Here is a 16,985-nt window from a genome sequence, read left to right as displayed (position 1 = left end):
TTGGTATGAAAGTTAATCACTTCTTCCTTGCCCCATGACCACCAAAGTTCATCCTGGCAACAGACAAACAGACAGACAGAATGGGGACCATGCTGAACCTGGAGTTCTCTAAACTCAGTGGGGACACAATGGTTGAAGTGCTGTAGTTTATTGAGTCAGAAATTATTTCCATTTCACAAAATTCTAAAAATAAAGAGATTTGATTTCATAAGGCTTGATCACCAACTGCACAATTTTTAGGATATATTGATGAATGTGTACAATCACCAGATAAGCAAGAAGGAAAGGCGGCATAGAGACACACAGATTAGAGTCTGCATGAAGGAATTCCTCTCTTCTGTGGATGTGTCTCCTCAGACAGTGTCTCCTGTAAAACAACACATAACAGCCATTGTTGCCTGTATGTATATGTGTCTGTGTTTATGTCTGTGTGTGTGTATGTGTACCTCTAATAGTCTGCATGCCTTCCATTTTAGCTCCCTCTTCTGGTGCATTTTGACTCTTGCAGCTCATACTTATCATCATACTACATACAGCTCATCATACTTAACTCATGACTCGGACATTTGACAGTGAGTTTTATTGGAATGACCTTGACCAACGACAGGATGCTGAGGAAAACTGTAGACCTGAAAACAGTTTCATTCTTCTATGGAGTGCTTCATTGGAGCCTTCATTCTTATTCTATATCCTATTCTCTACCTCTAAATGCTATAATTCTAAAGATATAGGATTTTTAGAACAATTCAAAATACTTTATTGATGTCTGTAAGTATTTATTGCTGTCTTTACGTCAAATACTTCATTTAAAAAGACTTGCTTTGGTTAATAAAGGGAAAATGAATTCTTACTTTTCCTAAGCCACACAGAAATAGCTGACATCCAGGTACTTGTAGGTGCCATAGCAGGGGTCCCCAAACACTGCATTGCTTGCCCCGATGTCACACCACTGCTTTCCATTGCACCTAAAAATGTATGAAAGTGTCCAGATAGAGTGATACAAATTGTAGGCTTCCCAAAGAAGCACATTGAGGGCCGGTATATCTGCATATGTATGTCTCGAGGCTCATATCTATACAGAAACAACAGAAAATGACAAAAACAAGTCTGCATTTCTACTCTGAGATGGTTTCATGTTTGAAGACCACTGTCTGTTGTTCACTGAATCAGTATATTAGGGTTCGATCAATGTGGGTTTTTGGAGGCTGATACCAAACACTGAAATTTTTGTATTGAAGCTGTCTATAGCCTATATGTGATGCCAATATTCAATATCTTTAAATTTCTCAAATTTCTTGCCAAAGTATTCAGTTTTTCCCTTAGAATTGTACTCTTGTCAGGGTGGAAAAGCCTCTGAAACAGCATTTAGACCATCATGGGACACTAAAACTCTCCACTGAAATACATGGAAATTCTGGGATTGATTCCTACCTTTAAATGAAGAATTAACAAAAAACATTACTGAACAATTAAATAAATGAAACATGCAAAGAAAATAAAACTTCATTACAGGTTTTACAGACTGTTTTTATGCAGCTGTGGTCAGGGAGGAACCTCCACCATATTGGCAGTGGACAACATGACTAGCTGATATCCAATATTTAATAAATAAATATATATTGGCCTGATTGGCAAACTGATATATCGGTCTAACCTTACAGACCATACATATGAGTATGAGCAGTTGATTGACTCATCTGCTAACACGAGAGAGTAGTAAAGTGTTGGCTCTGGATAAAATAATATGATGTATCATGTGACACAAATAGAAAACATGCAGAATTTTTACTCCCTTCAGAGTTGAGAGCGGACAGTAGTTGGACCTACCTGTGAGCCACGTGCTGCAGAGTGCTGGGCAGGATGCAGTTAACTTTTCTGACCAGGTGGGGCGGATGTCCGGCGGAGCAGACATGGCTGTTGGTACGACCGTAGTTAGCGGCGGTCACCTTGATCACGCCGATTGCTGAGGAGACACACAGACACTGTTTCACTAGGAGGCACTATTGGTTATTCAAGTGTGGGTTCGACATTAACATTGCAAGCCTGTGTTAACTTTACATTCCCAAAATTAGAAGAAGAGAAGAGAAGAGAAGAGAAGAGAAGAGAAGAGAAGAGAAGAGAAGAGATTTATCTTCTTCAACCATTTTTTTTTGGCATTCCCTCAGGTATATTTAAAAAATAATAACAGTAAACACAGAAATTAAATCTGGCTGTGATTCTTAAAAAAAAAAAAACATGGAACAGTTTCACTTCATGTTATTGAAACAATGTTGTTATAGAAGCTGTTTCAATTGATATTTGTTGTTCATTTTTATGTTACTTTTAGCATGAAACTAATTTCGGTTCAGCGCAATCTCGCCATCATACTAAAAGCACCAAAACTGACATCTTGACATTAAGAATTTTATTCATTCAAATGGGGCAACACCGAATAAATTTAATGCTGATTCTGAGTTTAGATACAAAAATTTGACCCTGGTGTTACTACCGTGACAAAGTAATCGTGCACATTTCAACGAAAATAATGAATGAACAACCCCCCCACTTACAGTTTTCTCATTGCTTTAATGTACAAAATATACAGTATGTATGTACAGTATGTATATGTACTGAATATCTGATGAGTTTAGCGGGCCAAATAAAACTATTTCTGATTTACCGTCATTGAGTTAGAGGAAGTTATTAGACATTCTACATCAGCTAGACAATATTTGAGCATAAAAGTCAGTAAAAACTCAAAAAACTCAACTCAAAAAATATTCCTATGGGCCACAGGATCAATAGCATCACACTGTGTGTCAGTGAGTGTGTAGCGACTCACCACAGTCCAGAATCGCTGTGTGACCTTCGCAGGTTCGACTCAATGCTGAAATGAAAATACAAAAAATTTAAGCTGTCTCTGCATGGCAGTACAGCTGTGCACAAACTAACTCCAACCACTATTAGAGAGAGAGAGAGGGAGAGCAACATTTACTTCTTTTAGGCACGCAGGTGTAGGTGACTTCCAGGTATTTATACGTTCCCACACATGGATCAGTGAAGATGGAGTTGACTGCCGGCACAGAGCACCAGGTCTTCCCATCACATCTGGTAGAAAACATTCAATGAATTCATTCAGTTGTGTGCTTTAGTGTGTGTGGGTTAGAGAGAGAGAAAGAGAGACAGAGAGAGAGCTTTTTGTTTATGCAACGACACATCTGCATGCCTAGACACTACTACATTCTACTTTTCATTCTTTTCGTTGCTGAATCCTCATACTATTTGCTTCTGCAATAACCCTGTTTCCCCAAAGGGATCATTACAGTGTCATGTCATCTCATGTTTTACCTCTTAGACATCTGGTGCAGGGCTGAGGGCAGGACACAGTTGGTTTTGGTGATTTCGCTGGCCGGACGTCTATAGGAGCAGACTCTGTGGTCAGTGCGACCGTAGTTCGCAGAAGTTACGTTTATTTGACAGCTCCCTACAGAAACAAGCAGACATGGTGTTCAGGTGGTGACATGACGATGACAGGGACAGAAGGGAAGTGAAGAGAGGAGGGAGACCGTCCTTCAACTGGAAGACCCAGGTTCAAACCCCCATGATGGCAAGCATCCGCCCTGCTGAAGTGTCCTTGAGCAAGACACTGAATCCCTTATGGGTAACTTATTGAAGAAATGACCATTGGCAAATGGAATAATAATAATAAACTGTATTTATATTGTACCTTTCAAAACAAAGGTGTTTTGAAAAAGTGCTTCACAGACATTAAAACCAGAAGAGAACCAAAAACAACAGGAATATAAAATAACAAGCAAACATTCTGGCAGGGGGGGGTCACTTTTCGCCTTTAGTCTACCAAGGGACTGATAACAGAGCTTTGTCACAGGATCTAAGATTGAATTTAGGTACATACAGACATAAAAGCTCACAAATGTATGCTAGGGCCAGACCATTTAATGAAAATAGGTAAAATCTTAAAGTCAATTGTAAAATCAACGCCAATGCAGGGAAGCTATGTTTTGTCGGTGAGTGTGTAGCGACTCACCACAGTCCAGGGTCGCTGAGTGACCTTCGCAGGTTGGACCCAATGCTGAAATGAAAATACAAGAAATTTAAGCTGTGTTCATGGCAATACACACCAGCTTTGCAGAAACTAACTCTACCCAGACATGAAGTACAGACACACATCACATTTTACCTGATTTTGAGCACCAGTCGGCTTGCACACATGCTGCAGCCAACACTGAAAGAAGCATGAAGAGACTCATGTTATATATTCCTGCTGACTTCAATCAGTTTATTGAAGAAAATACAATTTTTACTGTAATTCCCAGTTTATAGGCTATCCATATGTAAAAATGTGGATATAAAATATGTTTATAAATATATAGAACTATTTATCCATTTACAATACATTTATCTTCAAAAAACAAAAAGGAACTAAATGAAATCAACATCTATGAAATCATCCCAAAAAGTAATTAAATACTAATAATTAACTTACATTCTCTAAGACAGTGGTTCTCAAACTTTTTCACGTCAAGGACCCCTAAACTGACACAAATTAGACCACGGACCCCCATTTGATAAGATTTTGTCCCAGGGTCCCCCATCTGATAGGATTTTTGCTTTTAGATGTTTTATTACAGAAAGTGTATGAAACCCATGACCAAAATAGTCATACATTCTGCCATTGTGTTACTTATGGATGGAATTATAGTGAAAATAAATTATTCCCCTTTTTGCTGGGGACCCCCTGGAACCCCCTCAAGGACCCCTGGGGGTCCCCGGACCCCACTTTGAGATCCACTACTCTACTCTACTACTGTATACTGTCATATATCTGTGTGATCCATATAGCAAGTAATCTTAATTAAGCTCAAGCACACAAGTGTCTGGCACTATGATTCTTGAAAGTAGAATCACCAAGGTGCTACTGGGCTTTAAAACAGGAATAGCTCAATTTTACATCTCATATTTTATTACACAGGTTTCACTCAATAACACCAAGACCTACCAGGGTAACATATCTATTTCAGTATGGCCCATCTAGAAGAATACAAATGTATCAAAACTTCAATCATGTATTACATTAAAAACTATTTGTCTTGATAAAATATTGTATAGGAGCATAGGAGCCACAAGGGGCAAATTTCAGTGGAAATGTTCTACTAAAACAAACAAACAAATAAGCAAATAAATAAATAAACAGACATGCAAATAAATAATAATGTTACCTAGTAAACAATAAAATAAATAGACAGACAGCTAGATAAAAAAATAAATAATAGATGGTCATGACATAAAAATGTCCCTATACATCACAACATGTATGAATGCTGTCTGAAGTACTGTGGTCCCTGGCTGTACTTACAGAGTGCTGCTGCAGTATACAGTCTGCTGTGGGCCATGGTGTCAGGAAGGGCCGTCCGCTTTCTGTGTCTGTCCTGTATACAGTATCATGTATTTATAATAAGTCCTGCCCTCATAGAGCTCAGTATGATACCAATCAATAGCTGACAGCTGGTAGGTGTGGTACCGATAGTCTTTTGGTACTTCCTGAAAATTTACTTTGGAATGTCAAAGATGTTTATAGAACTTTAGTTGTAAAGACTGACACATTTTAAAATCCATTTGTATGTAAACTCTAGGTAAAAGTCCTTGCATTTCTCTATTTGCCACCAAAGGTGGGAAGTAACAAACTACAACTACTCTCATTACTGTACTTGAGTATCAAGTTGGATAACTGCCACAATCTGAAAGGTATAAAAGCTATGTTTTGAATGCTTGAAACTAGTTTTGCAAGTTTGAGGCTCAGATTTGAATCTTTGTAGGAAGGAATTTGTAACCTACTCTTTTGAGGTTCTGTGGTCGTAAGGAAGTTTTGCAAACTTGAAATGAAATTAATCTGTCTTTGTCATTCCAGTTTGAATACTTCTGAAAAAAATATGTAGGATGCTGGTAACTTACTGTTTGTACGTATGTTTGTAACGCCTCATCTATAGACTGCAACGGCAGAGAATATTGAGAGACCAGACCAATCCTCTTCATGCATTTCAGTTTGGTTTGACATCAACAAACATTACCATTCGGTTCAATGGGATGAACATTTGATTATTTAATGTGATTTTGCATACACGAGCCATATCGTGATATATATTGTTCGATACTGAAAGAAATCCTTATGATTATCGTGATTATTGATTTCCAACATATCGCCCAGCCCTAACTTCAAGTACAAGTAGCCTACTACAACTAAATGTTGTGATGTCTGATGTGGCACTTTAAATATATATTGATAGCTAACATTAACAGCCAAACACACAATCCACATAGCTAGCACAATTTTATTGGAACTTGGATTTAAACTTTTGCTTGTTTGGTAGAAAGAAATCCCATTTCCTGTAACATTACAATTTTAGCAGCACACATCCGAACAACACTGTCAGATTAAATTGAAAAAAAAAAAAAAAAAAACGTGCCATTGTTATATACCAGCTAAAAACCGGTTTGGGGAAATGATGGTTGACCCAGAGCTAAACGCAGCAGCCATCCTCTTGCCAAGATTCAAGAGTTCATGGATGGCTGCAGGCACATCATTCAATATCGACATCCTGGTAGGTGCTTTACACAAAGCAGAGCTAATACTCGCACGCATACTCACATGCATATTGGTCTCCTCCTGTACTGGAAATTACTGGAGACAATCTTCACTCTAATTTTTACACACACACACACACACACACAATACATTTACTGTATATCTAATGCTTATCTGGCCAATCCAGTGGCCTATCCAGAGTTTTGGTCAGCAAATAAAAAAGGTAAATGTTCCAATTTCCAGCTTCCAGCCTATTTCAAAGTATCACATCTCATGCACATGTACTATAATCTCCTATGCATCTGGCCAATCCGGTGGCTCCAATAGTGTCTGACCACAAATAGACTATACACGGTTTATATGTGGGGGAAAAAACGCCAATAAGCCAATTTTCAGCAATAATGCCTAACTACAAGAATTGATTGTATACAGAATAAGTAAATCTGCAAGTATGCCAAATTTCAAGGTACTGTATGCCTCCAGTAGAAAAATTGTGTAGAAAGTGTAGAAAATACACACTAAACTTGTCACGGGTTAAGGTTGGCGGACTCTAAGGCAGAGACACAACACGAGGAGGCAGCAGGACAGTTCAAATAAAGATTTATTTGAGGGTAGGGTGAGAGGACGAGGCTGGCCTGGAGAGTGGAGGAGTCCGGGCTTGACAGCTGACTGACGAGGCGGCAGACTGGACGAAGGACTGACAGGGTTCCAGAGCTGGAGCAGGCGGCAGGAGTCAGGACAGGATCTGGACAAACAGGCAAGAGTGAGTCTAGGCAAAAATGCAGGACAGACTGACAACAGACTAAACGGCTTGAAAGTGACTAACAGGGTGAACTGAGTCAACAATCTGGCGGAGTCTGGAGGCTTGAGCCGGGCTTAAGTAGTAGGGATGATTGGGTGATGAGTTGCAGCTGAGCAGACCGGCTCCTGACTCCGGACACCTGACTCCAGCTCTGTAATCAGACCACACACAAAGAGAGAGAGAGACTAGGAGGCAGAGGGCATGACAAAACTAGGATTCATTTTTATTTCATTTCTTTTATTTCTCTGTCAGTTTTACAGTTGTGTGTGTGATGTGAGAGAGGCCACACAAACATTAACTTCTGTCAGTGATGGTTATACCAGTCAAATGTGTGTGTGTGTGAGAGAGAGAGAGAGAGAGAGAACTGAATTCATAAAGTACCTTTATTTTCACAACTCCAACATTGACAACAAAAACCCTATGGTCATGATAAAATCAACAAGTACATTAATCATTATTAGAAATAGAGAGAGAGAATAAAAGCACTAGACCAGCTCCTAAAGGAAACTACATCCATGTGTTTGAGGCTCCCCTCCTCATCCACCTCACACAGCACCCCACTGATCCCCCACACAGAGACAAACTGAGCTACATTTTGCACCAGCTCATAGTACAGAAACTCAACCTGCAGCCTTGCTGCTACCAGCCCCAGCATGATGTTCCCTGCCTCCACTGACCCCGCCCCCAGCCTCTTATTCTTCCTACTTTTCCAAGTGGCCAACTTAGCCTGCCCAAAAATGAAATTAAGCAGGCACACCTTTCTCCTCTCTGCAAACTTATATCTGGGCCCAGCAATGTACAACTCCCTGGAAAAGTCCTTACGCCTTGTGCACCAGCCCTGCACTGTCCTCAGCAAACCCTCCAGCCTATCACAGGTCAGAAATAAGTGATCCATTGTGTCTAGAGAGAGAGAAAGAGACGGATGTAAAAACTGATCTCTGCTGTTTTTAGTTTGACTGACCCAGTTTTCACATCCTTCTCGGAAAGAAGAAACAAGGAAACAAGGAAATACATTCCTGAATGGGACTTGAGATGGTTTTTTTGTGTGTGTATGGCACAAGAGGAAGAGACAGAGAAAGAGTGGGAGAGAATAACACACACATACAATATGTACATAATATACTGTATGCTGCACTATTAGTGTGTGTTCTGTTAAGTGTTTCTTCTCCCTTGCCCTCCTCTTGTGGAAATGTTGTGAAAAGCCCCATAAGGGAAAGACTGAAATAGTATCGTCCAGCCTGAGTTGCTGCCACAGCCCGTAGTATTGCCCCGCTTACTTACTGACAGCTCTGGGATCAGCTATCTGACAGCTAAAATGCAAAGAGTTTCATTCCAAAATGAGGTTTCCATGAACACTTGGTCTGCCAAAACTGATACAGTACAACTCACTATTCAATATTATTAAAGTTTTTAGCTATCTTGAGTCCTTCAGTTACACAATAATAGCATGTGTGTGGGTGTGTGACAAGCTGTTAAAGTGTGCTTGAGAGCAAGGGGTTTTTATTTGTGTGTCTGTGTATGGTCCTGTGCATGACTGAAAAAAACGCATTTGTAGATTGTTTATGTGTGTGTGTGTGTGTGACATGTACATATCCATGGGAATAAGAAAATCCAATAGCTGTTTTTTTGACAGTGTTACAAGTGCTTCAGGGTGGATTTTATCTTTAACGCTAGCCTGTGGGACTAGCGGTGATTCATCACTGGAACTATTTTCATTAGTGTGCTTGCTGCAAGCGAAGCACACTATTATTATCTTGCATACTTATTAGTGTGCTTGCTTCAGCAGTAATAACTCACACTGTTGTTATCCGTCATACTTATTATTTTTCTTCCGGACGCTTTTTTAAACTTTAATGCGGCTTGAACCGTTTTAGCTATCGACGCCGTTCCAACTCTCAAATGTTCAGCATGTTCGGGGATAGCGTGCTATTACTTTTCTAAGCTTTCGGATTTATAGGTTTTTCACAATATATGTTTAAACATGATATTTTTCCCCATAGAAATGAATGGAGGAATGTTCAGCCTGCTAGAGTGGATGATGTCATCACACACTCTAGAGGCTGTGATTTTTACTAAATATTCAACGTTTTTAAACTGTGGTAGTCCCACATTTTTCACCCTACGTACACATATTACACATCAAACTGTTCAACTACTTCTTCTGCCACTCGCAATGTAAATATCTAAGTCATAGCATTTATAGTTTTGGAGTTCTAAATGTTTGTTCAACACTAGTGCAAAACTGATTTTTGTGATTTTTACTAAATATTCAACATTTTTGAACTGTGATCATTTCCACAATTTTCACCCTACATACACATATTACACATCAAAATGTTCACCTACTTCTTCTGTCTCTCACAATGTAAATATATAAGTGATAGCATTTGTTTTTGAGCTATGGACGTTTGTTTCAGAGTATTCCACTTTCAAAACAAATTCTCAGTCTCCACAGTCTTTTTTTTTTTTTGTAGAGAGTAGCAGTAGTAGTAGAGCTGTGTGTGTATGTTACACAGTGAAATACACTGTAGATGGTCATATTTGACTTTCTTATGTAGAGAGTGTGTGTGATTAGGGAGTGAGTACACCTGGTGACTGGTGGGAGACAGGGAGAGAAGCAGAGAGAGAGAGGCACACACACACACACACACACACACACACACACGTGTAGTTACCATTACATCTACAATGACTGACCCTAACCCTTCTACTTCCATTACAACTACAGCTACTACTACTACTACTAATACTGCTACAACTACTTCTGCCACTACTACTTCTACTGTTACTATTACAACTACTACTGCAAATAACACTACTGCTATTACTACTAATTGTGTTACTCCTTCTACACCAATTAAAATTACTAATGGTATGCTAGGGTATACTGCTATTACTGTTGCCACTACCTCTGAGGGTAGTTTGTGCTTTTGTTTAGTTATTTGCACTTTGTTTATTTATAAAAGTTGTGAAAGTTTTAAAACATTCATTGTTCTCCACAAATAATTGTGTGCTCTTTGTTTATTCAAAAAACTTTTTTTCATGTTTGCACATTCAATTTACAATAATAAAAAAAAATGTTTTTGTTATTTGCCTTTAAAAACTGTCCTGTGTTTTAACATGCATGTGATTAAGTAATTAACAGTGGAAAGCAAAAAAAAACTGGCTACGCCAATTTTTTTTTGCTTTGCTTGCTACATACATGCTTCAGTTGGGAATCAAACCCGGGTTTCACAGGTGGCAGGTAGAAATTCTACCACTCACCTTACAATGATTGTTAACCTTTGGCAAATAATTTAGTGGTCATGAAAATGTATTCAGATTTAGCCTATTGATGATGCATTCACCTCATAAATCATGACACACTGCTCTCCCCTACATGAAAGTACATAAGCTGCTTTTAATAATAAAAAGTATCGGTATCGATATCGGCGATTCTGGCCCTGTATTACTTGGTATCGGATCGAAACCAAATTTTGCGGTATCGCCCACCCCTAATGATCACAGCGTAGCTCCCTCCCTCCACTGAGAGCAGGGACTGTAGGATAGGGTCCAATGGTAATTGCTACCGGCGTACGCCAAAACTGGCCCGGGTGGGCGGAGTCAGCACTTTGAAGTTTGATTAATTGACTGTCTGTCTTTCATCTTAAAGGCCCTGACACACCAAACCGACGTCAAAGAACCAGCGGCGACGAAGGCCGACTGTTGTGTCGTCTCACGTCGCCTGCGTCTGGTCCAAAAAGTTGCACTTGAACACACCGCAAAGACTACAGCCAATGGCCAACTAGCACGTACGTTCTGCGCCTGCGTGAGGGGAAATAACTGTCCATACCATATGTCTGATAAGAAGTTGCAAATGGCACTGGCGTTGTCAGCCCTTGGTCTTTTGGTTGTGGAAGAAGAAAGGAAGAGGCGGAGGCGAAAAATAAGGAGAAACCGCACTAAATGGGTGAAATCATGAATAACGTTACTCCAGCGACAGGCTCAAGGGGCTTTCCCGGACCTGTGTCGAGAGCTGGAGATAAATGAAACCTCCGATTTTAAAAATTTCGCTCGGCTCTTTCCTGTTCAGTTCCACATGTTGAAGGAATTTATCATTCCAGAGGCAAAACACGAACTACCAATCAGAGTGATCTCTCTCACCGATGGCTCCGCCGCCGCCGCCGATGCTCAATCGGCCGAAAAGCCACCGACAGGGTCCGACTAGTGCCGACGGTGCGGGACACACCGCAAAAACTAGGGACACCGACGCTTACCGACGGCTCGACATTGGTGTGTCAGGGCCTTAAAAGGTAAACGTTAAGTATGGATACATGAAGGTAAGAAGTTCTTGAAGGATCATAAAAAAAGGGGATTACAAAAGACATGTATTTTGAGTGACACTGTGAAAAGGTAGAACCAAAGACTATCTAATCTCAGGTATAACCAATACTCATAATAAAGATAACTACACACTAGACTTACATAAAAAAGCTAACACATTCATTGGCAGTGCTCTTATAGTATTGACAGTGTGTGACTTCTAAAAAACTTCTAAAAAAAAAAAGTTTCATATTCTTTGATACATTTTGTATGTGTTTGTTGTGATTGAAGTTGCAAATGACACATTATCTATCGATAGTGCCACAATAATGTACCATAGATCTGTCAGTCCTATTCTTCAAAATATATATATATATATATATCCATAATTGAATAATTCAACATGTGAAGTTTAGTAAAGTTGTGGGTTAAACAATACAGAAAAGTAAGACAGTTTTTCTTATGCATATTTAGTACTATTCTGGCAGAATTTAGCATGATGACCAACTTAATTATTTCCCGGATTTTGTATTGGTTACCGTAGTCCCTAAATGTATGTAGAAATGCAGGAAATGGGATTCAAATCGCAATTTTTCTTCTGGGGGAGTACCCCCAGACTCCCCGTTTTATTGTGTCCCCCCCACTTCTCAAACCAAAGTTACGCCCTTGACTATCACTACTACTGCAACTTACAAGTCCTACTACTGCTGCTACTACTACTATTGCTACTTCTACTGTTACTAATACTGCTACCATTTTAAACTATTAATTCAACTACTTCAAACACTTAAACTACTACTACTATTACTATTGTACTGCTACTGCTGCTATTACTGCTACTACTACCACTATTGCTACTTTTACTGTTTCTAATTCTGGTAGTCCAAATACTACTACTGATAGAGGGCTTTCTCTACAGACACTGTTAGCAGAGCTCCCCCTGGTGTCCTATTCATGACACTGTTGATTCTGCCTATACTGTTGTGTCATGTTTATGACACCAGGGGGAGCTCTGCTGACATTGTGCCATTAACATTGAAGGCTTGTATTCAGTCATTTCTTATAGTCACTGCCACCTAATTATTCTAAAGTTTTCTAAGGTGATCCAGTCATTTGCTGTAGTCAAATATGACCATCTACAGTGTATTTCACTGTGTAACATACACACACAGCTCTACTACTACTGCTACTCTCTACAAAAAAAAAAGACTGTGGAGACTGAGAATTTGTTTTGAAAGTGGAATACTCTGAAACAAACGTCCATAGCTCAAAAACTACAAATGCTATCACTTAGATATCAATATTCCAGCGCACACCAGCATATTAGGTTGACACTATTTTATTAACAAATTACATTAAAAACAAAAAGGAGCGAACTACACGTTTCGCATGTTGCTTCATCAGATTCGCTCTGTGCTTGATTGCCATCAGGTGTGTCTTTAAATAATCAGGTGCTGATTAGCGGAGAATCCAACAGGTTCACATTCCCGAAATGCACTTCAAAAAGTTAACAATAATAGGCAATAGCAAATATAATTCTACTGTACAAAATTAGATAGATATAAATATTACATTTCCATTTCCATAAGATAATGCGATACAATTAATGTTAGAGTACAAAATACATAGTCTGGCTGTTTCATCTCTAATACTACAGAGGATATAGATCCAGAATGCATACACAGGGCACGGGGTATCTTCAGTTTTTTGGAAATTTTGGAATGAAACTCTTTGCATTTTAGCTGTCAGATAGCTGATCCCAGAGCTGTCAGTAAGTAAGCGGGGCAATACTACGGGCTGTGGCAGCAACTCAGGCTGGACGATACTATTCCAGTCTTTCCCTTATGGGGCTTTTCACAACGTTTCCACAAGAGGAGGGCAAGAGAGAAGAAACACTTAACAGAACACACACTAATAGTGCAGCATACAGTATATTATGTACATATTGTATGTGTGTGTTATTCTCTCCCACTCTTTCTCTGTCTCTTCCTCTTGTGCCATACACACACAAAAAAACCATCTCAAGTCCCATTCAGGAATGTATTTCCTTGTTTCCTTGTTTCTTCTTTCCGAGAAGGATGTGAAAACTGGGTCAGTCAAACTAAAAACAGCAGAGATCAGTTTTTACATCCGTCTCTTTCTCTCTCTCTAGACACAATGGATCACTTATTTCTGACCTGTGATAGGCTGGAGGGTTTGCTGAGGACAGTGCAGGGCTGGTGCACAAGGCGTAAGGACTTTTCCAGGGAGTTGTACATTGCTGGGCCCAGATATAAGTTTGCAGAGAGGAGAAAGGTGTGCCTGCTTAATTTCATTTTTGGGCAGGCTAAGTTGGCCACTTGGAAAAGTAGGAAGAATAAGAGGCTGGGGGCGGGGTCAGTGGAGGCAGGGAACATCATGCTGGGGCTGGTAGCAGCAAGGCTGCAGGTTGAGTTTCTGTACTATGAGCTGGTGCAAAATGTAGCTCAGTTTGTCTCTGTGTGGGGGATCAGTGGGGTGCTGTGTGAGGTGGATGAGGAGGGGAGCCTCAAACACATGGATGTAGTTTCCTTTAGGAGCTGGTCTAGTGCTTTTATTCTCTCTCTCTATTTCTAATAATGATTAATGTACTTGTTGATTTTATCATGACCATAGGGTTTTTGTTGTCAATGTTGGAGTTGTGAAAATAAAGGTACTTTATGAATTCAGTTCTCTCTCTCTCTCTCTCACACACACACACACATTTGACTGGTATAACCATCACTGACAGAAGTTAATGTTTGTGTGGCCTCTCTCACATCACACACACAACTGTAAAACTGACAGAGAAATAAAAGAAATAAAAGAAAAATGAATCCTAGTTTAGTGTGTATTTTCTACACTTTCTACACAATTTTTCTACTGGAGGCATACAGTACCATGAAATTTGGCATACTTGCAGATTTACTTATTCTGTATACAATCAATTGCTCAATTCTTGTAGTTAGGCATTATTGGGACCTGTAGCGCCACCTACAGGCAAGGTGTGCCATAGATGTTCAATGCATGTACAGTAAATGTAAAATAGGTCTGGTACATTGTTGATGCAAGCAAGCTTATCATAGCTATATGCCTCCCGCTATCCGGAGACGTACATCAATGCCCAGGCCCAGTTAACGTGAAGGCGGGGGAGGCAGACTCAAACAACTCGGCGGATCTACATGGGAGTAACAGCACCTTCTCACAGGTAAGCATGGAAAACAGAGAACTTACTGACTTTACCCATAGCATCTGTACTGATCCGTCTGCACACTTTTGCTGTCCGGGACCTGCGGCGAGGGTCGGGGACGACGATGCCGGGCGGATTGGGCGTGGAGCAGTGGGTGGACGAATTGGAGTGGCGGCTGCATTCAGATTCGCGAAATGAGTTTGACCGTTTTAATAGAAGAGGGCTGCATCTAATCCCAAGGGCGTAACTTTGGTTTGAGAAGTAGGGGGGACACAATAAAACGGGGAGTCTGGGGGTACTCCCCCAGAAGAAAAATTTGCGATTTGAATCCCATTTCCTGCATTTCTACATACATTTAGGGACTACGGTAACCAATACAAAATCCGGGAAATAATTAAGTTGGTCATCATGCTAAATTCTGCCAGAATAGTACTAAATATACATAAGAAAAACGGTCTTACTTTCTGTATTGTTTAACCCACAACTTTACTAAACTTCACATGTTGAATTATTCAATTATGGATATATATATATATATATATTTTGAAGAATAGGACTGACAGATCTATGGTACATTATTGTGGCACTATCGATAGATAATGTGTCATTTGCAACTTCAATCACAACAAACATATACAAAATGTATCAAAGAATATGAAACTTTTTTTTTTTAGAAGTTTTTTAGAAGTCACACACTGTCAATACTATAAGAGCACTGCCAATGAATGTGTTAGCTTTTTTATGTAAGTCTAGTGTGTAGTTATCTTTATTATGAGTATTGGTTATACCTGAGATTAGATAGTCTTTGGTTCTACCTTTTCACAGTGTCACTCAAAATACATGTCTTTTGTAATCCCCTTTTTTATGATCCTTCAAGAACTTCTTACCTTCATGTATCCATACTTAACGTTTACCTTTTAAGATGAAAGACAGACAGTCAATTAATCAAACTTCAAAGTGCTGACTCCGCCCACCAGGGCCAGTTTCGGCGTACGCCGGCAGAAATTACAAGTGGACCCTATCCTACAGTCCCTGCTCTCAGCGGAGGGAGGGAGCTACGCTGTGATCACCAGACCTCTCTTGATTAGACAAGCAAGTAGAGCAAACCGGCATCACCCATACCAATTTATTGCCAAATGCTTTGGGATTCAACCAGGGGCGGAAATCACGGGGGGGACAGGGGGGTCCGGACCCCCCCTTCCTGGGACTAACAGAGAGTTGTCCCCCTCAATATATCATTGTAAACATAACTATATAATTTTAAATAATATAATAATATGCATTGAAAGCACTTGTGCTAATTATAGACGCAAAACAATGCGTTTTTAAGTTTCGAAAGATTGAGTCCCTCTCTCATATGCCTCACAGTGGTTTGGTCCACTGCCTACCTGCCTCCCCGAACCCCCACACACACACATTAGCCCTCGGTACGAGTGTGTGTGGAGGATCTCTGGAAGTGTGTCAGTGGTGGCAGACCTCCAGTAAGTAGCTGAGGTTAACTTAAAACAAAGGATGTGTCAGACATTTTTCTTTACTTCTACCACTCAATAGAATAAAACACATTCACAATTGTAATCAGACTACATTTTGTTCCGTTACCTCGCGGTTGAATCTTGTGCGTCAGCGTGTTGGTACGGAGCCGCGTCTCCTAATGCATGTGTGTGTATGGAGGCAGGAGGTCTGTCCACAATTAAAATCATCATAACTCGCTGAATTTTCGACCGATTTTCAAGCGGTTTGGTTTGTTACAAATGCCAGACATGTATTTATGATACAGGATAGTTGGTTAAATTAAAATGCGGGATTTCATACCAAAATACTTTATCTTTTGTAGATGGTAACAGTAATATTTCTATAATATAATATTTAAGATTAACTTACCCTATGTAATTAGGTTCTAAGTATATTATTTTTTTCTTACTGCATGTAAAATGGCTGCCACTATGTTATTTTGTTCATAATTTTGGAAATAAATGAAGACTTAATTAATAAAAAAGACATAATTACAACAAACATTATGTTAAATATAAGTAAGTTTCTGGCAGGCTTCATAGCGTTCTGGACTTTTACACATTGACAGCAAAACATTAGAGATCTGCTTTTTCGGGAAA

General features: G+C 39.6%; 1 protein-coding gene across 1 annotated transcript; it reads right to left on the bottom strand.

Moving 5' to 3' along the window:
• Nucleotides 1-132: 132 nt before the first annotated feature.
• On the bottom strand, nucleotides 133-15,063 carry LOC144542319 (L-rhamnose-binding lectin CSL3-like). The gene is made up of 10 exons (XM_078288328.1): nucleotides 14,928-15,063; nucleotides 5,357-5,429; nucleotides 4,181-4,225; nucleotides 4,028-4,072; nucleotides 3,328-3,463; nucleotides 2,975-3,087; nucleotides 2,822-2,866; nucleotides 1,828-1,963; nucleotides 852-965; nucleotides 133-367 (listed from the first exon to the last, which is right to left on the bottom strand). Exons 1-9 carry the CDS (start codon nucleotides 14,934-14,936, stop codon nucleotides 857-859), a joined length of 711 nt encoding a protein of 236 aa, XP_078144454.1. The 5' UTR covers nucleotides 14,937-15,063; the 3' UTR covers nucleotides 133-367; nucleotides 852-856.
• Between the last annotated feature and the right edge of the window lie 1,922 nt (nucleotides 15,064-16,985).

This window comes from Centroberyx gerrardi, chromosome 14 (genome assembly GCF_048128805.1).
Source record: "Centroberyx gerrardi isolate f3 chromosome 14, fCenGer3.hap1.cur.20231027, whole genome shotgun sequence".
Lineage (NCBI taxonomy): Eukaryota > Metazoa > Chordata > Actinopteri > Beryciformes > Berycidae > Centroberyx > Centroberyx gerrardi.
The sequence above is the reverse complement of the archived record's forward strand: the minus strand, read 5'-3'. Positions and strand labels throughout refer to the sequence as shown.